Below are 23,162 nucleotides of genomic sequence, written 5' to 3'. Positions count from 1 at the left end.
TATAACCACGTTGACATTTGTTCTATGGAGTTTTATAAAAAGTAAAAACATCTGCTGGAACAGTTCAACCAACTTTGACAACAAGGATGATATGCTTAACAGACAAGCGTGTGAGGATCTTGGCAGTGGAAGGAAACAGATAGTTGAAGGAAATAAGACTAATATAGCCAGGAAAGAAAACAGATTATTCTAAAGAGCAAAATGCTTCAGTGTAGGCTCTAATCCTGCAAACCTTTCACAGCAGATGTAGAGCTTGCTTGGCAGCTCAGCTGGTGAGCATTAAGTTGCAATTTTAAGTTTTTGCAGGCCTAAGCTCAAAGAGAAAATACTCCTCACCCCTTCATAATTCACTATCACACGCACCAGAAGCCTCGATAGTGAGAGAGCTACAGCCAGACGCTCTCGCAGGGTGGCATTGCCATGGCTTTCTGTAATGTGGGTCATGCCTGATGCAGGCTAGAGTCTAGGACCAGAGGTAACTAGTTCGATTGCAGGTGCTGGAGCCTACCTTAAGAGGTTTTCTTTTCTGAGGAGAAGAACAGGAGAGCTATGAATTCCTTTTTGTCCTGTATTATCTGTAGTAATCACCTTGCGCAGAGCATAGTCGCGTGTCTGCCAGAGAGAAAAGGGAGGTTTAGCTGCATCCAAGAAAGGAACAGCCATTTTGAAACTTGGAGAGGAACGAAATTGTTTATTTCTTAAAGACAACTCCAATGTACATTCAAGTGCAATGGGATGGTTTAAAGACCTCTCCCAACAATGCTTGGTTTTATTCCCAGAGTGTATTGCTCAAGATGAATGAAGAACGTGCCCTGGACCTCCCTCAGCCAGACTATCTAATCTGTCCCCAGGCTCCGCACTGAGGAACACCCACAGGCCAACAAGAGGTTTCCCTTCTTTTTCCCGTCCCCTTGCAGTCCTCTTTCTCATGTCATGTTTGTGTCAGTGTGCCTTGACACGTGAAAAGCACAGAGGGGAGCAAATGACCTGGCTATTAGGCAGCTAACAAGGGAACAGAGCAGAGCCTGGAACGACAACAGAAAGCTGCCAACATAAACCATGCTTATCAGAGGAAGCAGCTGAATTATGGCTACAGCAGATGTCATACAGCCTTTGTGATGACACAGGATCAGTCCTAAATATTGCATACACTTTTCGTCTTCTTCACTCACTTGTGTGTGAAGTGACAAGCTTCCCAGGGCCCAAGTGCCTGCTCAACAACTGGAATATGATCTGCAGCGAGGGAAGCTGCCTTTACAAGCGAGCTAATGGGGAGCAGCCACTTCCTGAGCTGTATTTACATCTTGGTTTGTGAAAAGCTAATATATTAGCTAGGACATTCTTTTTTTCCTATAAAATACCGTAATTTTGACATGCACAGAATCTCCACAGAAGAGCGTCTCCCTTTGTGGAGGTCCCAAACAGCAAAGCTTTAGCAGGGACTTGCAGTGTTGGCTAACCTACGGATGGATGGATGGATGGATGGATGGATGGATGGATGGGTGGGGGGTTTTGCTCTATTGGCCGCTATGCAGCTGTGAGCATTGAAGTAGGAGAATATTCCCTTTTCCCATGGAGAAGGGGCTATACTAGCAGTGCTCTTGCATTGTTTTACATGGGAGGATGAAAAGAGTGAAGAGTAGCCTCCTTTTCAGAGGGAATCTTCCCTCTCTACCTTTGTAGCCCTTTCGTTGTACAGGCAGGCAGGAGAATCTCAGGCAGGCTTCCATTTTTATGATAAAACACAAATCACAGGCAGCTAGAAATGGCAGGTCCTCACTAAAGCAGCCTTGTCAGCCCCTGACTATTACAGGCGGTAATTCACTGCAGTATTCACTGCAGTAATCTGCGTACCTTGTCTTTGCCAGGCTCCACCAGGTATGTAATAACAGCGTGAATGCTGGGTGCCCTGGGATACAACCAGTCCAGAGCAGTAAGAGTCATCTGTAGAACATTTTCCAGTCTGCAGACATGGTGGTAGGCTTTGCTGAATGCCTGAGAGACTCCCTGTGAAAGCAGAATCCTCCAAATGAGCCAGACAGTTCCATATGATTTGGGGAAAAAGCTGGGGAAACTTTCATGCAGCAGAATGAAGCAAAATGGTTGTAACAAGGTACTTTAATCAGAACTTGTAAAGCTGAAAAGTGACTGTGAAATGTCCCTTATCAAACAACGCTGTAAAGCTCCAGGGTACTGGGGTCACAGCCAAGCCCTAAACTGGACAAAGTTGTTTTTTAGTGGAGAGAGCCAAATTGACCGGTAACGTTGGCTTGCTGCGCTCCCTGCTGCCCAGACGATGCATCCACAGTGAGGCTGATTCTAGAGAGCATCCCGAAGAAAGCCGGACTGCTGTTGCTTATAATTACTCCGCCATGTAAAACGTAAGGCTTCATGCCACTTTATGGAAGCAAACACAAATATGAGGTTCAGGAAATAAAAGCTGCCATCTTTGGGCTGTGCACAAAAGTGCAATTAATTTACTAGTCAGGAGAATCTTAAATAAATTATTGATGAGGTGATACCTCATAATCAATTACAGGTAAGATGCTAATCAGTAAGATATTGATAAGGTGTTCGGCTCACACCACTTTCACCATATACAGTAAAAAGGGGCCCACAGTTCTTTTCTTAGTTGTACATCTTACCTTTACTTAGAACGAACACGTAAAATTGACATGGTCCCTACGCAGCTTTTTGAAGAGTGGTCTAACAAACTGCTCTCTGATGGTGCCCACCTGATAGAAACTGATCTCATGGGTCAGAAAGATGGTTTTCTCACACTGGTCCCGAAGGGTGTCAAGTCCTAGAATGCCAAAGACTCTCCAGCCAGCATCGTGCAATGGCAGTACCAGGAGTGAACCTCTTCTCTCCTTCACTGGGCGGTCATAGTTCCAGAAGTGGATATTTCCGTGGAGCTGAACTCTTGGAACATGGATTGGCTTTCCCTCTTCAACAGCTGCAAAGCTGAAAAATAAACTTAGGAGGTTTGTTCAGAGTAGCAGAAAACCTTTAGCAAAGCAATAAACACTGCAGCTTTGACCTCTCCCTGCTTTTTGGCATCAGAGAAGGAAGGTGTTAGCTCCTTATTCTGACTACGTGCAGAAATACCACATTTACCTCTTGCATCCCGAAGACAGGGGTAATAAATAAGGCACTTCTCATCCTTAGGACATTTTAAAAACATCAACTAATGACCATAATGAAAGGGAATACAGAAGCGAGCAGCAGTTACATTTAATAGGTTAGAAGAAGCAATATTTAAAGAAAGATGTCTAGCTTTTGGAAACGAGAAGTAAAGAGGCATGAAAGCTGTTTATAGTGTAAACATTAGGGAAGGGAAGGCATTGTTCTCAAAAAATATCCTATAGATATAAACTGGTGTAAGGGAATTAATTTTTAAAGAAGAAAGTGTAGGCCCAATATAATTGACTTTTGCTGAAGGATGAGATTTATTAGACTGTCAGCTAATCTCCCTGAGGAAAGGAGTGAAATCCCAAACAGAGCAGTTCTAAGTAGACCACGCGAAGTGTAAGGGCATGTGTAGGATAATGAATCATCCCACAACGGTCCCGGAGGGGATTTCCTCTCCGGAGTACTCTATCAACCCCTGTTTCCAGTGCACCCCAAACACCGCCTGGCACCCCTACATTCCAAATATTTTTAAGAAAAAGGAAGAGTTATTTGCAGCTTTTCTTACCTTACTCCTTTCATGTCTCTGTAAAGTATCTGGTTGAGAACATACGGAGCATCATCTGCGGTACATGCCACATAGTGTAGGAGAATCTGTCCCCGCTCTGGTGAGAGCTGGTTCTCTTCCAAAAGGGCAATATATGCACTGATCTTCTTGTTATCCCCATGGGCTTCTGCATCCTAGCAACCAAGTGTTTCCCATTACATTATGTACATTAGCCATCGGCTATCACACTTATTTCATGTACTTAGCACTTGTCTCATTTTTTGCTGAGATGCTGTTCTGGGTCACGGATTTTGTATATCACGCACCAACTGCATGACATGTACGTGTCTATGCTGTGATCGTGTCTGACTGCTACGCTCTGTTACAAGCAAAAACTTGTCGTATTTTGATTGGCAAGGAAATGGGTTTCTTTTTTCCTGTTGCTAATGGGGAGCAGTGAATATAAAAATAATCTAATTATAACCTGTGCCTAAGCAAAAACTCCTGTGGATTTCTTCTCTAATAGGAGATGCCTTTGGAAAAATGAGACAAACAAGTGCCAGAGTTGCTACATTTACAAACCCAAATATTGTAAGAACACTTGAGCTACTATGAGAGCAGTTTTGCTTTGAGGAGGGCTTTAATGGTGAGGACAAACATCTAAAGTTGCAGCTGCAAGTTAAAAATTAAACAATATCTCCACTACAAACGAACCATCTTTGTCCGAAACTGAGTCTGGTGTGTTTCATGTGAGAAGCTCTAAAACCAGAGGTATGGATTTCCAAATTTGATCTGAGTCAGCTGTTCAAAAAGCGAGACATAAGTGTCCACGAAATGCATTCTGGATTGGCAGAGCATGGACGAGAATTCTTGTATTGCAGATCTGACCCGTGACTCTTTCTGTGCGTAACCATGGGCTCTCCTGAGCATCAAAGTGCAGAAGAGCACAAGGAAACCAGCCCAGCCCAGCTTCCCATGCTACCTGCGAGTTCCGCTCAGATGCACCGGGGTTTGAAGTCAGTGGCACAATCCCAACACAAACGACTCTTGTGCTCCCTGGGATGCGTACCTGGGAGAGGGCTTTAAACACTGCTTTGTAAACTGGTTCCATGCTTGCTCCGCTGGTCTCAGCTGCTTGCTGGATATTGTGCAGCCATCTCCTCCTGGCTAAGCCTTGCAGGCACTCCGTGTGGCTTCGTTCCACACTTGTGGTCAGAAATTCCACCAAATTATCAATAGCTTCGTACTCATCACCAGGGAACTCAGAAGCAACTAACTCAAGGAAAGTCTGGAATGCCTTTGGGGATAGCTTCCCCACTCTGCTGAGCTGTGGGTAACGGGAGCAAAGGTGTTTCTTTGCTAGCAGAAGAAACAGAAAATAAGACAGGGACAGTCTATTTGAATCAAATGTTCTGCTTTTCTTGTGCAAAATATGAATCAAGCCCTAAACTGGCTTTGGGTGTAGTGCTCCAGTCCATCATTCTGGGTTTCTTTGAGCTACCTCCTAAATGTAAGTTGTCATCGTGACAGGTAGTCTCCAGCTTCCAGACTGGATGCACCTTTTCCTCTAGATGCCTGCTTTCTCACCTGCTTAGAAAGAAACCTGCAAGGCATTGCTCCTGCGCCCCTTTTGTACCTCTGCAACATACCTAAACTTTATTGTTTAGTCAGTGGAAAAAAGGAAAGCTGCTCGGAGTTATCAAAAATCAGAGGTATCTTCACATCAGAACCAAATTTTATGGACACTTGAGGGGCTGGTGGGCCTGGGCTGCCGGTAGGCATTCTGCATACCGTAACAGTAGTTGAAACCTTACAGAAACACTATTCAACAAGCCCATTAAAAATGTGAAGGCCAGAGTCTACAGATGATTTCACAGGTGACTCATATTCCTGGATTTTCCATTATGTACCATACTTGCAGACATTATATTTTTCTTTTCAGGCCTTCCAAAGTAACTATCATTGTTAATTACCATTCATTAGGTGCCTTTGATGAATTATTGAAATAACATTTGTATTGTGCTAAATCTCATAAACAAAGAGCAAAGAAAACGAAAGCTCTATTGAAGCCGTACCGAGGTCGGGACAACGGTGCTCTGGAATCGCCTGTACTGCACCAAGGGACGTAGATGTGGAGCACAAGGAGCAAGAGAGCTTTTATAAGGGTTTAGAAGAATAAATCAGTGTGAAAAGCATCTAAACCAGTGAAGTGCTGCCTGTTAGCTCTCCGGGGAGTGAAGGAGTAGAGATGACTGCACGGAGGCTGCTCCTTCCCATCCTGCACGAGGCCGGGGCGTGGAGCCGTGCCCCAGTCCCCTTTTCCATGGGCCAGAGATCGCAGCTGAGCTGGCCCAAATACGGGCAAACAAGCTGCAGTAGAAAGGTCTGGCAGAGTTCCCTTTGCTTGGAGGAAGGAGGAATGCCACAAGGGTCAGACTGTGATTCTCAAGAATCGCTTTCTGTATCTACTCACTCTAGTTCACAAACTTCCAGTTTGCCCGGAGGTCCTGAAGACAAATGGGACACATCTTAGACTTGTAATCCTAACGGACTGAGCATGAAAATGTAAATGTACCCCGTCGGTTTCTGTTCAGCTGTTAGTTAAATCAGCAGCCGGTCTAACAGAGCCGTTGCAGCCCTGTACCAGCGCTTCCAGCCCACGCCGCAGCTCTGGGCTCACGGGGGTGCTCTTGCCCAGGCTTTCCCAGCTGCAGGCAGCTCCCTGGCTTTGGAAAGCCGGGATTCACCGGGTGCTCTGCCCAAGCCGTGCTTGCCTGATCATGCTCCTGGCTGTGCCTCTCCTGAGCACTGCCATGACGAACACTTTCATCATTTTTTTCTGCATCCTAATTTCAAATCCTGGTGGACCCGAAGAAGTAGAGAGCGCTATACATCAAGCCGCTTCCTACTAGCAAACTAAGCAAGCAAAGATATATAGGTAGAAGTGTGACTGCCATTAAGCAGGGAGTATTTTGTGATCAATACATACAATGGGCTCTAAGGAACAGTGTAATAGAAAATGCTTTGATTAATGATGCGCAGGAACAGGCAGGGAGCTGCCCTGGTCGCCTCCCAGGGCACCCAAGATCCTGATGTTTACGGGGGCTGAGAGCCTCCTCCTTCCCCCCCAGAAGTCGGGGGGCATTTTGTCACTGATTTTAGCTGCAGAAGTAGCAAGTACTAACTGGCCCCAGTCATGGTGGAGCTGGCTGTTAATGCTGTCTTATTCTGCCCATCATCTAAACAACATTCAATATTTTTAAATTTAATTTCTGATTTTCTGACAGAATTAGGATGGAGAATTTTTTGATGGTATAAAAATGTTTGGATTTTCACCTCCACTTTCTCCTCTCTTTGAAGAAAGAGATGAAGAAAGAAATGCGTGTGCAGTTGAACATGGCACGAACAGTTCCTTTATTACTGAGCTACAGCATAATGAATTATTTTCCCTGTTATATCGGTAATGTTACGCTTTTCACTCACAAGGAAAATCAAATAATTCTACCCACTTTTCACTCTGTGTTTTCATCCAGGAGGAGTGCAATGTCTGTGAACCCTTCCCCCAAACCTGCTTCTTCCACGATGTCTTTGAGAGATCAGGTTGAAACTGCTAGAAATAGTTTTATGTTGCTTGTAGGTGGTATTGATTTTGCTATGCTATCTTTCTATTTATTTGTCCTTTAGTTTATGAGCCCTTTGTGGAAGGGGCTATGTCCTTCCATATTTCTGTAGTGTGTTCTGGCATGCCTTGAATACAAGAGAGCTGTGAACTGCCAGTTTCTTCTGTGGCTGTGCAGCCTGGAGACAATTCACTGCAGCATGCCGGTGCGCTCCCCACCCCGCCAGATGCCTCAAGGGAGCCAAAGGGTAAAGGGATTTTGGTGGTTGCCAAAATGAGCCGTTTTCAGTAACGCGTGGCAGAACAAGCAACATGAAGATACGTGTGGAGATGAATAAACCAGTCCTCTCCACCCAAGTGCACAGGTAGACATGTTCTTAATTGCTAATACAGTATTTCAGAGCACCCAATGCCCACATGTTAATATGCATGAGGCTGCCAGACTGGTCCAGGTGAAGCACTTCTGTCTGACCCAAGTCTATTCTGTCAAGGACCAAATTTGCTAAGTTTATTCGGAGAAATGAACCTACAGAGAAGTCAGACTCGAAGTTGCTATCTAATGCATGAGAGCCGTGCAACAGTGTGGATTACTAAAGGCCATTTGAGACCTATAAGGAAAGCTGGTGTTCTCTCCTATGAGATACATTCCTGCAGATAGCACAGTAAAATGCATCTATTAAAAATAGCTGGATAACACAGACAGGCTAGACTAAAATTGCGAAACGCGTCCTCAGGCTTTACGTGTGTTTTTCACTGCCATATCACAAGTATACATTGTGTGTTACAGCTGAAATAATTTTTCAACACATCACAATGCCATGAAAGCATTGGGCTACCTCTCTGACTGGGAATCTGTCGCGGGGGAGTCTTGCACAGGAGGAGGGGATGGAGCTATGCATTAACAAGTAAGTCTGGATAACTGTTCCTTTTCATTTTATACATCATACCTTGTATGCTTATGACTGCTTGCAAAACCAAAAAATGACTGTTGCTTGCCAGCAACTTCGTTAGCACTGTCGTTGAATGGTTCAAGGCCTACTGTGTTGACATTGTTCTCTCAGAGCAGAGCTGTCTCCTTACCCTTCCTCAAGGCCTCTTTTTCCATCCCTTCCTTGAATGTGCTTAGAACAGCATCCACCTCTTCCAGGTCCAGAAACCCGGATGCATTGTTGTCCCACTTTTCGAAAAGTGCTTCCAGAAGCAGTTTCCGTTGGGCCAAGCGAGAGATGTGGTGAGCCTGCAACAGAGGACCAGCTGGTCTTTGAGAGTTCCTGGACACCGATGCTCAGTGTCTACACAAGCATGGACACTGCGGTGGTATGCTGATCACACAATTCCCATGGGCCAGGCCAAATCTGTACGTACACAGCTCAGACCTGGACGTGAATCATTAAACCTGGGAGACATCTGGAAACACTAAACACAGCCAACAGTTCAGTTTTACCAGGCAGAATCAGCACTGCAGAGGGTTATTTCCCAGTGAATAAATGAAGCACGTGCTGGATCTAAGGTGAGATCAACTCAGGTTAGCGGAAGTTTCCCAGAATACAAATGTCTTCCTATCAAGAACTAACCACAGCCTTGTTAGTAACACCAGAGATTTGACAGTTTGCATTTCCCTACATTGTTATTTTGCTGGTGCTGCCCTGAAGTGTGTGGGCTCCAAGCAAATGCATGTACAATTTGTCCTTTAAACCCAGTCTTTGCACAGCATACAGTGATAAATGGCTGGAGTGGAATTCTCTCAAAGGCCAAAATACTGGCAGTGTGCATTGCGTCCAGTGTGAGGACAGTAGAGCCGTCAGATCCAATATCTCATCCAAATTAGGTCAGCAGCACAGAGGAAAACTAGAAAGAAGTCTGAGGGCAATGCAGCTAGAGAGGCTATGATGGACAGACCCACCACGAAATATATCTGTACTCTGAGGTGACGTGGGGCACCCTGATGATGCGCATGAGGATATTGCTGAAGGGGAATGTATTTTTCAACACACAGCAAGAGCACCTTGCAACTTAAACACAAAGAAGCATGTGCACATTCACATACGGCCATGCACATAGCAAAACCAAACACACTTGTTTTAAAATCCTCCCCAAAACATCCACAACCTCCTCTGTACGTGCCAGTGCAGTAGATCAGAGATCAGGTTCTTGGCTATTATGAAGTTGAATAAGCAGAATGGAATGTTTTGAGCTCTTTCACAATTGACTATCAACTTGCTGTCTCACTGAGTCCAGCTCTAAAACAGACAGACAACCTCTTACGGGATGAGTCTGTCATCACTTCTAGAGCTAAGGGCTAGGGAGGGAGGATCGTTATGAAAACAAAGGGGTAAAAGGTCTCTTGAAGAAATAGAGAATGGAAGGCTGCAAGTGAATAGCTCTGCCAGCATGAGATTAAAAAGTTGACTTTGTCAGTGTCTGTAGACATTTGCTTGGTTTTTGTTTAGACATGGGATCAGCAAAACTTAACAATATTTACTTTTTCTAGTTGTTCCATTTTTTCCTCTTCTGTCTGTTTGTATTCTTCTTTGATAAATGCAATAAGCCTCTTCACAGTAGGCAGAGAAATGTCTTCACCAACAAATGTCTCCATGAGCTGTACAAACTGTGGCAGGTTGAGGCAGCTTTCATCAAAGGCACTCCTAGTATGAGAAGCCCAACGGTTCTGAATCTGTGCCATGATGGGACATAAGTCTGAAAGGCAGAAAGCACAGTGTGTCGCAGGAAGCCAAACGCTGCCTGAAAGCCGGCCCTGTGGCAGATCTCACCGCGGTCGTGAATCCTGCAATTCCTGTCCAGTGAAATTATGGCTGAATACCGACTGACTCCGTGCTGACTAAAGGCCTTAATCTGCTTATACTTTTCTAATCTCTTCAGATTTATGCTCCAGTCTAGCATGGATGCTATCATACAACCAGGTCAAATCACTGAATACAGGTGGGCTGAAATTACTGTTACACAGCAAGTGGCCTTCTGAGACAAAGACTACACTGCTCTTATCTTGAAGTCAGCTTCAGGAATTAGTGTTTCTATTCTTGCCAAAACGTTCAGCTGCAGCAGTACTGGCATGTCTGCAGACACTGCCAGCCACTATGTGCCCAAGCGAACGCACAACTTTGTGAACCAAATACCTGGAAATCTAGTGTTCTCACACTTCCCGTCCTCTGGAATTCTCCCTCCATAGCTGCTATACCTGCAACTTAGGTCAGAAGTCAGAAGGTCACCTGATGAAAGATAAAATATACCTTGTAATGACACATGCTTTTAAAAAAGACACAAGATGCAGCTTTTATAGAAGCCTTTAAATACATATATCCAAGCTATAGTTTCTAAGGCAGATGAAAAGAGCTGACATGAGCAGTCACCGGACCATGGCACTTGGAACTCCTGGCTAGCTTCAGCTGGAGAATCCTGTCTGTCTGAGTGTGCTGGACCTGCAATTTTAAAAAGAAATCTTCTGTGAACCAGAGCTTACTAGTCTGAGCACCCTGCTGATTAACATGTAAAATCTACCTCTGTGTTTCTGGAGTTACCCTTGTTATCAGTAGCTATTTATTTTTACTGTCTGGAAATACTGCTTCCTGAAATTCACCTGGTGAATGCTACATTTCTTAAGCCCAGCTGCAAATATCCATTTTAGCAAGAGCAATAAGATAACTTTTTTCCAAGATAGGTTCAAAATTATATTCAGACTTCTTATTTCCATCCACCTTTCTCTCAAAGAGCATTGTATCATCACACCATCGTTTCTGCAAGAACAGGGTGGGAATCTGCTCCGAAGTTGGAAGTCCCGCATGCCCCAGACAATGCGGGATGTGGGCATCCAGGGCCTGGCTGAACGAGAGGTTAGTGCTGAGTACTGGGAGTTAACCACAGAAAGCTGTAGGTACCAATGGGCTGTACCATCAGCTTTACAGCCCTCTTTATGTAATAAGTCTGTCACTAGACTGCTCTGGCAATGTAGACCCAGTTCTTGCAGTGTTTTAAACTGTAAGACACAAGAGTGTATTCACAGAGCGCTAGCAAGGAAGTTGGACCTTCTAGTATGTTTAAGAAAGTACCTCTTAGGAAACACACAGAACAAGGGCCTTTGTACACAATTAAGTATGATATTCCTTTGGAAAGACAGTAAGAGATTAAAATAAAAGGTTCCTGATATATGATCCCATAACATTTCTCTCTATGGGCAATCACAGTCTAAAAATTATTAAAAGTAATTTCTATATTTAACGTGCTCAGGCTCCTGTCTTGCTACTAATATTACAGAGTGAAACAGAACATAAAGTTTCTCCTTATTATAAAAATGCTGCTGCTTCAGAAAGTCCCTACTTGAATTAAAGGGTCTGCTCAGTGCCTTGAATACAGATCACCAGCAAAGTGACTCACCTGCCGTCCTGTGCGAGGAACACAGTCTGAAACCTCGGCAGAAAACACCATGCTGAGAAGATATTAAAGCTTATTGTCTTGTGTATTCAGAAATCACTCGCATGCTTTCCATAGTTTTGAAATGGATTAAAAACACACCTATAGTTAAACCAGTCCACATGTATATGTTGAAAAAGATTAAGGTCTGCCAGAATAAAGGAGACTGCTTTACCTTTACCTTGGTCTTGCAGAAGGTCCTCATCCTGCAGTCTTGTCTCTGAGCTTGTCTGTTGGCCAAACTGGCTGCCATGCTGCCTAGAAACACTCTCTTTTCTTGCAGGAGTTTTTTTCACAACCTCTGCAACTGGAGCATCCTGTTTTGAAGCAATGATGTCCATGTCTTCCACAGCTCTGCCTTCTGAGGTCATGGTTGTAGCTTCAGGTGTTGGTCCTGAAATTGTGCTGGTTGCCTCTGCAATCCAGTTGTCCTTCTCCTGACTAACTTGCCCTTCTGAGCCAGGTTCTCTGTCTGAGATACGATAATCTTCTTCCCTGTTTGTGTCTGTATCAGGCTCTCTACCCAGGCTAAATTCCTCTTCCTCCACCTGTTTTTCAGATGCAGGTTCCTCACCCGTGCTGAGGCTGTACCCAGCAGAGGCTGATCCTGGGAAAGCTTCCTCCTGTTTGTCCGCACTTGCAGACTCAGTTTGCCTCTCAGTTTTGATGCCTTCATGGAAACTGGATTTCTCACTATGTATTGTATCTCCATCCAAATCACGAGCTTCAAAATCAGTGCTTTTCACCGCTGACACAGCGTCCTCACCTTCCTGTCTCACTTCAGCATCACTTGATTCTGCTGCTTGGTTTTCTTCCTTAGAAATTCCTCTAGTCGCAGCTTCACTCATGCCCATTTGTTCAAAAAGACCTTCTCTGACACTAGTTGTCATTCTACATGTGCCTTGTCTGTTATCATCTACAGGTTCATATGCTAAAATCTCTCCCTCGGAAATGCCTGTTTGAGACAAGACTAACTTTTCACTCAGTTCCTCACAAACTTCTTGGTCATCAAGGCCTCCCCATAAATCCGCAAGCTCAATCTCTTGCAGCTCAATTATTGGCCCTAAAATAGAAAAAATGTTGATAAGTTGATCGTTTGCATTGGTTTTATGTTCTTTAGTATTGCATAAGACAATTTAAATAAAAAGAAAAAAGGTATTCCTGAGCAAATACAAACTATTAGAAAGTACCTTCTGCAAACATGCATCTCAGAAACACAAAACTTCAGAACAATGTCTTTGCCTGCAGAGAACGGCACTTGTTATTGTGTATTACACCACATTGCTTTTGAAATAAATGTTTCATAATTCTCCACACTAAGAAGGAAAGCTGTAATTTGCCTTGCATTTGATCGTAGCAATTAATTAATGTCCAATATCTTAAAAATATTTTACTTCCATGTAGATGTTTCTCTGTGTTTTTTTCTTTATTGTTCCATGTTCCTGGAGAAATTCTAGCGTAAACACAAAATTAACTTCTAATATTCCCCAGTAGGAAAGAACAATTGTTTCAGAAAAAGCAGTCATTCTTTAATCCTACTTCCAAAAAGTACTTCAGGATTTTGTAGGAAGGAAAAGTTTTGGATGCTGAAGTATTTCTGAACATTGCATCACAGTTTGCAAAACATGCTTGCAAATTATGGTGTACAGGTCACAGCATTCATTTGGGTCCTTTTTTAGGCTCTGTCCATTTCTGGTAACATTTATAAAACATATATTAACTTTACAACCTTGTGTGACCTCCTTGTGTTTTAACCACAATTGAGACATCCCGTACACTTACACTGTCTTGGGTTACAGAATCCCCTCTTAGCAATCACCGGGCTTCTGTCGTAGAAGTCTACCAGTAAGGCAAGTATTTTTTGTCTGTCTAAGAGACCAACCTAGACAAAAAGATTACAATTATTGTATTTTTCTCTCTGGTTCTTGGGACTTACATCAACATTTGCAGCACTAGAAAGGCACCATTAGCTAAGAATTACCTGTGACTGAAAATTGTCCATTACCAGAACATCAGTACAAATTTCAAAGAAGTGAATTTATTTTATAGGGGCAAAAATTTCTTCTCTGGGCTTAGCCGGAGCTCCTCATGCATCCTACTTTGCAGGCACATCCTCTTGCATATTCCTGTCAAATTACAGTCGGATGATTGTAACTACTTCTGCCAAAGGAGTTCTTCATATAAAGATCAAAGCTTCAACATTTCACACTTTCAGGACAGATATTGATTGCCTGACAGTACTATGGAAGAATTTTCACATATTTTGGGCTGTGCTGTATTATGTTAGTGACTGCGCATAGTAGTTTGGTTTTGTGCCCCATCGTTTCCTTTGAAGCAGTATGTATTGGCAACTGCCTGGGAAAATAATTAGTCCAAAAATCTGAGCTATTATGACAACCTCCCTAATTTCCTTTATAAATTCATACACATTTGCCCAGAGAGGTGAGAGAGGTATCCGTAGTTCCACTGCAGAGGAAGATGCGGAGTTTATTAAGTCCTTGTTGCTCAGGGTGGGTGTATACAGACAATAAAACCAGGAAGAGAGAATGAAATGGGTCATTTCCAATCAGGAAATTGTGAGTTTAAAAAGTAAAGCAAATCTAAACGATTGCAAGTTTTCCATTTTATGATGAATTCCTGTTGTCATTATTTAAGTCCTGCCACCTTTGTCATCTCCCTCCCGTTACTGAAATACAGTAGTTAATTAAAGAACAGATTTACTTAAGTTCATTATTTGTAGCAAGTAGCTTTCCAACTGAATTATTGATTTCCTTTTCACATTTTGCTCTTAAAGACCGCAAAATGTAAAATTCACTGAGCTTTTAATTCTTTGTGAACTTTTCCTGCCCTTAGGCTGAAGAAATAAAGGAAGAAGGTTGCTGCTCTTTTCTGGAAATGAGCTCAAGATGACTGCGTTGTTTATAATCTAAAACCGTAATTAATGGCATCAATGTTTGGGAACAGAGGATTTGAAAACAACTGAGAGATACCCATCACTTAGTGGAGAAGTGCCTCCCAAGGAAGCTAATACTGAAAACTAAGTGAATAAATCACATTTTCTGTTACTGCAACACCTTTCCTCTAAAGGGAATTGAAAGCTTTTTGTAAATTCTGAGAAAAGAATCAGAACTGAAAAGTAACCTGTTATCCAGTCCAGTTTTAGTGTTTCAGACTCCTGTAACTTAATTCCTGCTGGTAAAAAAATGCTGGAAATTACAGCTGAATTTCAGTCATGTGTGGGTTTGGAACAACAAATGTCGTCACACAATTCTGTCCCTAAACTTACAGGATGTAGGCCCTGATTCCTAGTATCTTCATCTTCTTGACATTAATATACAAATACCTTGCACGCTCCCATGCAAACATTTCTTTATGCTGTTTGTTTTTCAGTTGAATATATCAGATTGGATTATGCATCCATGTAGTAGATACACAAACACAGAACATGTTTCTGAAGATGTTACCAGATCACTGCGTAATATTTGGATTCTCCCTTCAGTATTTCCGTTACACACACTTAATTTTCCCTTTAAATCTCCTCAGCTGTTACTTGTCACAGTCATCTGCTGGTTGCCTTGAAGCTGGCAGCACTACTGCAAAGCTTTGTTTTATTGAAAAGGTAAATCAATGAATGAAGTATTATTAAAAAGAAAATAAAAATATTGGTTTGGGATTCAGATACTTTTTTGTCATGTTAAAGTAATATACTTGGAGGATTTAGATAACTCAGATTCTAGAAGAGGTTTTTTGTGATTTAGATGAAATGATTTTATTTTTAGATATTGTTAAAAATAGTAAATTCCTTTTCAGAAATTACAGAATATGAATTAGGGGTATATTTTCCACCTTGTTTTAACATTTACAATTCATACAGATTTGCCATTCTACCAGAGGTCTCTTATTTCAGGACACTTTTCCTTACAACTCGCCTTGGGAGGAACGCGGCACAGTAAAGCTTTCTACAGAAGAGAGGAGCATTACAACAGGAAAACCAGTTCCAAGGCCCTGTGCCCAGTTAGGCTAGCTTTCTGGGTTCCTAAATTTACTAGCAAAGGTCACGTCTCTGTGTACTTCGTGTGTGACTGGGGAGGCTGATGAAAGATTCCTGCCCATCAGCCCTTCGTACTGAGTCTTGTCGGCAGGACAGGTAGGGCATCCGCCATAAATAACAGCAGACCATCTGTGTTTGTACAGCCGCCCAAATCTCGTCTCCACTTCTAACGGGTGCCAGCTCCAGTGGCTAGAGAACTGAAACACGCTGACCTAATTTTCTTGTCACCTAGATATTGGCAGGTGGTGATTCTCAGTTGTTTTCAGCAATGCTGTGTGATCTGTGAGTAACTCCTTTAGCAACACAGACTAAACCAGACCTGCATTTAATCAGCAATAGGTCAGTGTTTAACTGCTTGATTGTTTTTCTGGAAATGGGATGTGTGTACCTTGAACACCACAATATGCTCATTAGTGAGCAAGATGGAAAGAACAGACACTCCGAAAAGGTCATGAGAAAGCAGACTTTGTTGTTGCTGTACCGCAAGAAAGGTAATCAGAAGTGTCTCAAGCTTCGTTAGTTTGAAAACTAATCTCTGACTAAATTCAGGTACATTTAAAGATCTCGAGCTTAAAATTCCCTGAAAATTAATGCAGATTCTGTTATAATGTATGAAAGAAACTATACTTGATGCATGTGAGCACAGATAGACTATAAGCTTAAAATTCAGAGCTGTTGCCTTCATGGGCATTAGAGCAGCGATTCAGCTCTGGTCTGGTATAGTCTTGGAGAGTTTCTGCTTCGCTCCATGTCCAGGCTGTTCTTGCTGAGCTGCCATCCTTCTGGATGCATGCATTTGAAATCATAATAATGATCATGTGGATACCTTCTAATTTGACTGTAATTTAAACGCTGCTTTCTCAGCTCCCTGGCCCTAATTGCAGCTCGCTGAGGCAGCCAGCCGCACTCACCGTGCAGACTGGAATAACTGCCTGCTACCAAACAAATGGAAATTAGGAACTGAAACAACTGCTTTGCTGTGCTTTGCAGAATGAGCACTACAGGTAATGGATCGCATTCAAGTGGTAGAAGTCCTTGGGTTAGTTTGCATCTTTTAGCTTCCCTGTGGGTACAGTACTGCAGGACTTATTAGAGCTATACAAAAGAAACCAGGTCAGGTTTAAAAGAACTGCATGGTCCACACTACAGTTTAGTGAACTCCGTTTGCAGAGCAATGCTACCTCGGAGGCTAGAAACAGCAACCACGTTTGTGCTCTGATCGTTTTTTTCTGGGCAGCGGTGGCGTCTGTGCTGATAGCTGCTCGCTCTTGTTATGTTGTGCGAGCATTTTTGGCTCTTTGCCTCTGAGATTCCACTGGGATTAGTAGCATGGAGATGGTGATTACCGCCACAGAAATAATAGGAAGAAAGTCACGCTAAAACATGAAAGGGAAAGAAGGGATCCTTTCAAAATGCATGGCAAAGATAGGACTGAGCTTTATATATTACTCTACCCAGGAGGATCCATCATAGCTTTTCTTGACAGAGCAATAGGAAAATGAAATGTCTTCTAACTGAGAAGTAGACACATTTCTTCCCTCATCCCTGAAACGGCAGCTTGCCTGCTATTCTCTAAAACACACCATTGGCGTTGAAACGTGCTCTGTAATTCCATTCTCTTAGAGGTAATGACATTATTAGCATGACATTGTAGAGCACAGTTCATTCTGGGTAGGCACGCTGTAAACATCACTAGGGGAGTGCTGGATGGAATAATTTATGTAGGGGAGAAAACGGTAAGATTATGGCAACCATTTGCTGTGTAGTAGCCAGCAACTGGCTAACTGAGGCTACTCGTAATAAGTACCATACTTTGTGGATGAAACCCAGGATTTTAGCAATAGCTTATGCCATTGATTCTTCAGCTGCTACTATTTACTGGTTTTCTAATAAGTCTAGCTTTTTTTTTTTTTTTTTTTTTAATGAGGATGCAGGTGTATTCAGAGGCCGATAGATAGAGTTTATTGCTGCTGAAAACGAAATTATGGCTTTTGAGTTCCAGTTCCAGCTCTGTAAATGACTCATTGTATTTTAATTTCCTGCCCATAAACTGTGGTTGAAGTTCACAGTACTTTTCTCAGAGAGGTTGTAAAGATAGATTATTTTGCATTTTAAATTTAAACTATTATGAGATTTATTGATAGAAGCCCTAAAGGTGTATAAATTAATGTAACATAATTAACACAATGTATGTTACTCCTGTAGTAATGTGCACATTTGTTAAGGTCAATCTACATCAGGTTACCTTTTGTGAAGCACGGCTGAATGGACAAATTAGCACCCAAACATTCTGAATGTGCTGTGGGAACAGGTAATGACCAGCAGTAGTAAAGTCCGTGGTTAATTTCTTCTCCAGAGTCATCACATTAGGCCATTCAGTTTCTAATTAGCCATCAGCTTACAAGCTACTGGCTATTTCTGTGGCTAAGAACTATGAATTTGAAGACAGTGCAGCAGCTATTGTCCTCTAAAATAATGCTGAGTAAGCACAAAGAGAGTATCTGGAGTCATGGAGAATAAAAAGAAGGCAATGACCCAGAGAAATACCAAACTGGAAGCACCAGTTGAAATTATTGAATTTCAATATTGAATTTCAATTGAACTAATATTGAAATTAGGTTGAGAGCTGCTTTGCCTACCTTTCCATAATCACAGTGTAGGAAGAGATCAGTAAACATTTGCCTCCACATATCATGTCTTACTGCTTCTTGGAAGTCATCAGCACACTGACAGAGATGCTTCAGGATTTCTTGGAACATGTCGTTTGAAAAATGTTCAGTGTAGGAATGAACATACTATGGAGAGAAAGCAGTAGTGTAAATGGTTAGCTTTCTTCAAGTATTTTCACCTTTATTTGAAATCCTCATCTATTGCATGCCATGAAATAGATGTGAATTTGTAGTTTAATCTGCTAACGTAATGCGAACTTGGTGCATGGATGCTACGCTGCCTACTTCGTTCTTTCTTTCAGAAGCAGCAATATTCTCCAGACAAGCCTGGAACACTGCCCAACTGCATATTGAACCGTTCCTTTCCCGGCCCAGAGGTCACTTATCATGTTCAATGGTTCAGAGATGCTGGATCAGACTCCCTCCGATGGAGTGTCATTGCTTAAGCTAGGTTATCTCAGGGAGAATATAAGTCCTCCATGCTTTTCTGCAGCATCTAGTATTCCTGACTTCACTCCCAAGGAGGCATTTTGAGCCATTAGTTTTTGCAGAACTGACAGTCACTCAACTTTCTAATGCCACAAAATGACCATTGCTCAGAATTTCAGTGTTTAGAGAACCAGTCTGGATACAATAAAAAAAGGAAAGAACCTTTTGAAAATGAGCCTGCTGTCACCTAAGTCCTCTGACACTGGGAATACTACTGACTCGAGATTTATTTTAAGTTCTAGCCTTGAAGACACTTTAACACTTTAGATTTATAGCCATGTGGTTTTTATGAGCAAAAGCAATATGGTTCTAAAAATGTGGTGTGCATGACATAAATAATAATGGCCATCAGAACAAACCACAATCCCAAAGCCTGTGCTGAATTATTATAGCAGGTTTCTGGAGCCAGCCACCGTAACAGGGAGCCCATACAGCTAAAAGGAGGAACTTGAAAAACACAGAACGTTTCCCATTATCCCATTTTTAGAGTATGGATACCTGACATAAGTGCTAGAACATCTTGAACTTGTTGAAGTGCCGCACAGGCATTAACGATCTGAAATATTAATATGTTATTATTATTCATGTCTATATTGCATAATTTCCAAATATATGGGACAAGTGGAGAAGAGAGGAAGAGCAGAAAAGCAGCAGCCAATGGCCTGAGGGGCAGCTGGTGGGAAAGAAGAACTCCTGACGAAATGTATGTTTTTTCTGCATTTCAGCATAAAAAGAGAGGATGTAGGTGGGTTGAGAGAAGGTGGCAGATCTGGGGCTACGTGTATCTACTAGCTTTTCAGAGCTATTACAACCCGGAGCCCTGTGACAGATGAACCCTAAAGATGACAGCAGTTGGGAGGAGACAGGTTGGACAAGCAGCTTGTTATTTTGTATGTCATCTTGATGACACATCCAAAGGCTTGTGTATTAATACTGCTGTCTAACAGCTCCACAGAAAATTTTTCAGAAGCGTATGTTCAGCTATGTGGGCAGGAGGAACTATCGTAGAGTCATAAGCTTTTCTTAGCTGATGTGTGTAAAGCACTCTACTGTGTAAAGTACTATATATATAATAAGCATACATTTATTTATTATTAACCAAGAGATTTTGACACCCATCAGAAGAAAGCTGGCATACCTCGTTCTTGCTATCCAGTGTGAGACCTCGCTGTAGTTTGTGAAGACATTATCATCAATAACAATGGATCTTTGCTTTTTGTTCCTGCTGATCTCAACCGAAATCGAGGAAGCCACATAGAATCATGAAAAATAATCTCACCTTTAAAGCCTGATCCTGACCCTACTATGTGAGCATTTCCCTTGGTGTCAATAGCTTTGTGTCAGACTGCTGGGGGTTCGGCATGTTAGAGTACAAAGCCTGTGAAATAAACTATTAAGGACTGGTCTCTGGGTTTTAAATGCTTTTAATGTAAATGACCCCACGAGCTTGTTATGAAGGATGTAAAAATTCAACAGCCACTGTTTTGCATGTCCAAAAAAAACCCCCAAAACCCAACAACAATGTGTGAGGTCTCTCTACTGCATTTCTAATAGCCTTTAAGTAACCCAAAGCTGCACTGAATTCAAGGGGGAAAAAAAAAGCACCATTTAATGTTAAGGTCCATTAAAAAGTAATGCTTTCCACATGTGAAAGGGCCTAGACCAGCATGGAGAAAGATCATCTCTCTTTCTGGTTTTGGTGGATGATGCAAACTGATGAACAAAGGTAAACTGTAGCTGCGGATTAGAAACAGCCCTGTCCTGAGAGCGAGGCCTGTGATTACGGAACAGTTTCCCAAGGGAAGTGATGAAAGCCTCATCATTTGATTCAATTAAAACCGGACTGGAAAAAGCATCAGAGAATATATTCTGAGAAAAACGTTGCACTGGCTGGTAAATCAGACAGCTTGACAGTCCATGTCTTTGGTACTTCTGATCTCTGTTGTCATATCTTTAATTGAGTTAAAATAAAGAGTACACAAAATATATTTTAGAACATTTTTCTAATGCTAATGGAGCATGAATTCATTCAGTGCTTATACATGTACCATAGGGGTTATGGATTGATGCTTCATTTCGGTGACAAAAGCAATTCTCTGGGCTCCCATTATCCACAATAGTTTTCTTAATTAAATGCAGTTATTCTGAGGTTAAATTTGAAAATACCTCATTTCATGCTTAAAAAAGCCTTCAACAAGTTATCATAAAAATGCATCTCTGTGCAAAATATCAAACATGTGAGTCTCCTGAGAGTGAAGAAGGCACAAAAATCACACATGGTTGCTTGAAATTAGTCTCTACACAGCTGCTTTATACTCTGTTTTTAATTATTGTAACAGCACCCACTAGCACTGCTGCAATTGAAGGTCTGTCATTATTTCTATTCTAAACATCCCTTTTCACAGGTTTAATTACCCAGCCATAAAATTTAACTCTGTCGTAGGTAGAAATGGCTGGCGAAGTCTTGGCCTGGAGAGCTTTTAAGTAAATATAGTTTGAACCGATTTGGTTGTTTTCAAATTGATGAAGAGTAGAGTGACGGGGTGAAACTTCCCACTACATTCATTGATTTTGGTGAGTTAAAAACACACTTCTGATGTTTCTCAATGACAGCTTTTTATTTTAAAGCTGCATATTTTTCAGCCTGGTTATGCTTCTCACACATCTGTAACACTTGTTGCAGTTTGGTTATGGTTCAGGCTAGTAATAGATCAGGGCAAAAATGACAGAGCTTCTCATCCCAGTTCATCACATGTTAGGTTTTTCTGTGGTGAATAGAACTTAATCAGAAGGAACAATACTATGGGGACAGTACTAATTACCTCAGGCAGATGGTTATATTGGGACACCAAACCTCCCTGGAGCAGCCAACGCACAATCTGAATTCACAGGTGATTCAGGGCTTTGGCATTCTAGAAAGGGACTGAGGGATGTCCTAAAACCCACTGCTTCTAGAGTAACTTCTCAGGGAGTGGCACAGGCTGCAGCTCTGAGGAAAGCAAAATACTTCCCCCTTGCTGGCCAGAATGGAAGCGTTGTGACAGCAGAGGACGGATACGGAGATGGAACGTGAAATGTCCTGATACAAGCAGGTACCTGGCATGCTGCAGAAGTAAAGCCCTTCACTTACTCATCTTAGCTGTCCCCAGGGAAATGCTATTACTTTGTGATAAACATCATATCCCGAATCAGATGCTCTTACTTCATTTCTCACCTCTGTGACTTCATCTGTGTTTACATTTTTTTCCAATGTGTCTACGATTTCCAGCTTCCTGTCATAGATTGCTAGTAAAAAATGAAGGGATATTGGTTTAGAAAGCAAACAGTTGTGGTTTTGCATATTGTACACATTTTTTTGCATGTTGTTATGTTACATTAACTTTCTTCTCATGTTGGATTACATTTATTTGAGGTTATCCTACACAATAACTGAAGCATTTGACTGTATAGAGGCTATCTAAATCTGACTCTTACATATTTCTCTTGCTGAGATTCTGCACTTACCTATTCAGAACTGTATGGTCATATTTATTCTTGACATATGTTGATGCAAATTGCAATGATTTTAACAGTACTTGCAACTAATTATGTGAGGAAAGAAATGATTTTTGATTTAACAAACAGATAAAACAGCCTTAAAATTCTGGGGACATGGATTCTGCTTTGCAAGAGTGGAATCTGAAAGTCAGTAATTTTCCCAAGAAGCTCTGTGGGAATATTTTTACTGACTATGATATTCAAAACTATCTTTTGGTCAGCTTCTGGGCTGCTATAATGGAACTGAGAAGGTATGTCAAACATCTACATAGACTTCTGAATGAGGTTTTTGAGCACAGACATGCTATTGCTGTTGGGATTATTTTTCTGTTCTTTCTTCTACAATATATCAGGAATAAAAAGAAAATTCACCAAGAATGCATTTATCTGTTGTTGCTTAAGACATTCCTAAACCATACATTACCTTTATTAAACTATAAAACAAAATGTAATGTTCCGTTAATGTATATTGGATGCTATTAAATGAAAGAAATTAAGAAATGGAGCCGCACTGTTAGTGAAATATGACATAAAGCACCTCCAGCATTTGTAGAGCAAGCATCTGGACAGAAACTTCCTTCTCAGTCTCACGTCCCAGTACCTGTTCACACTGGAGAACCACAGCCACCATAGCAGGAGCACAAGGGCTGTATTTGGCATTCACACGACGTACTACCAATATAGGATGATTACTCA

General features: G+C 41.9%; 1 protein-coding gene across 1 annotated transcript in view; it reads right to left on the bottom strand.

Annotated features, from left to right (window-relative positions):
- The window catches only part of EFCAB5 (EF-hand calcium binding domain 5), a 36,427-nt gene that overhangs the window by 3,675 nt on the left and 9,590 nt on the right, over positions 1-23,162 (bottom strand). The window contains exons 5-16 of the mRNA XM_087751972.1: positions 22,144-22,214; positions 18,411-18,566; positions 13,503-13,602; positions 11,896-12,783; positions 10,430-10,522; positions 9,778-9,992; positions 8,376-8,532; positions 4,746-5,035; positions 3,698-3,870; positions 2,736-2,964; positions 1,855-2,007; positions 509-612 (exon numbers count right to left, since the gene is read on the bottom strand). Coding sequence (XP_087608098.1) covers positions 509-612; positions 1,855-2,007; positions 2,736-2,964; positions 3,698-3,870; positions 4,746-5,035; positions 8,376-8,532; positions 9,778-9,992; positions 10,430-10,522; positions 11,896-12,783; positions 13,503-13,602; positions 18,411-18,566; positions 22,144-22,214 — 2,629 coding nt within the window. The remainder of the gene's footprint in view (positions 1-508; positions 613-1,854; positions 2,008-2,735; positions 2,965-3,697; positions 3,871-4,745; positions 5,036-8,375; positions 8,533-9,777; positions 9,993-10,429; positions 10,523-11,895; positions 12,784-13,502; positions 13,603-18,410; positions 18,567-22,143; positions 22,215-23,162) is intronic.

The sequence above is a fragment of the Nipponia nippon genome, unplaced genomic scaffold (genome assembly GCF_047370975.1).
Source record: "Nipponia nippon isolate SJK-2023a ecotype South Korea unplaced genomic scaffold, ASM4737097v1 scaffold_15, whole genome shotgun sequence".
Classification (NCBI taxonomy): domain Eukaryota; kingdom Metazoa; phylum Chordata; class Aves; order Pelecaniformes; family Threskiornithidae; genus Nipponia; species Nipponia nippon.
Note: the sequence above shows the minus strand (reverse complement) of the source record. Positions and strands in the feature narration are given on the sequence as shown.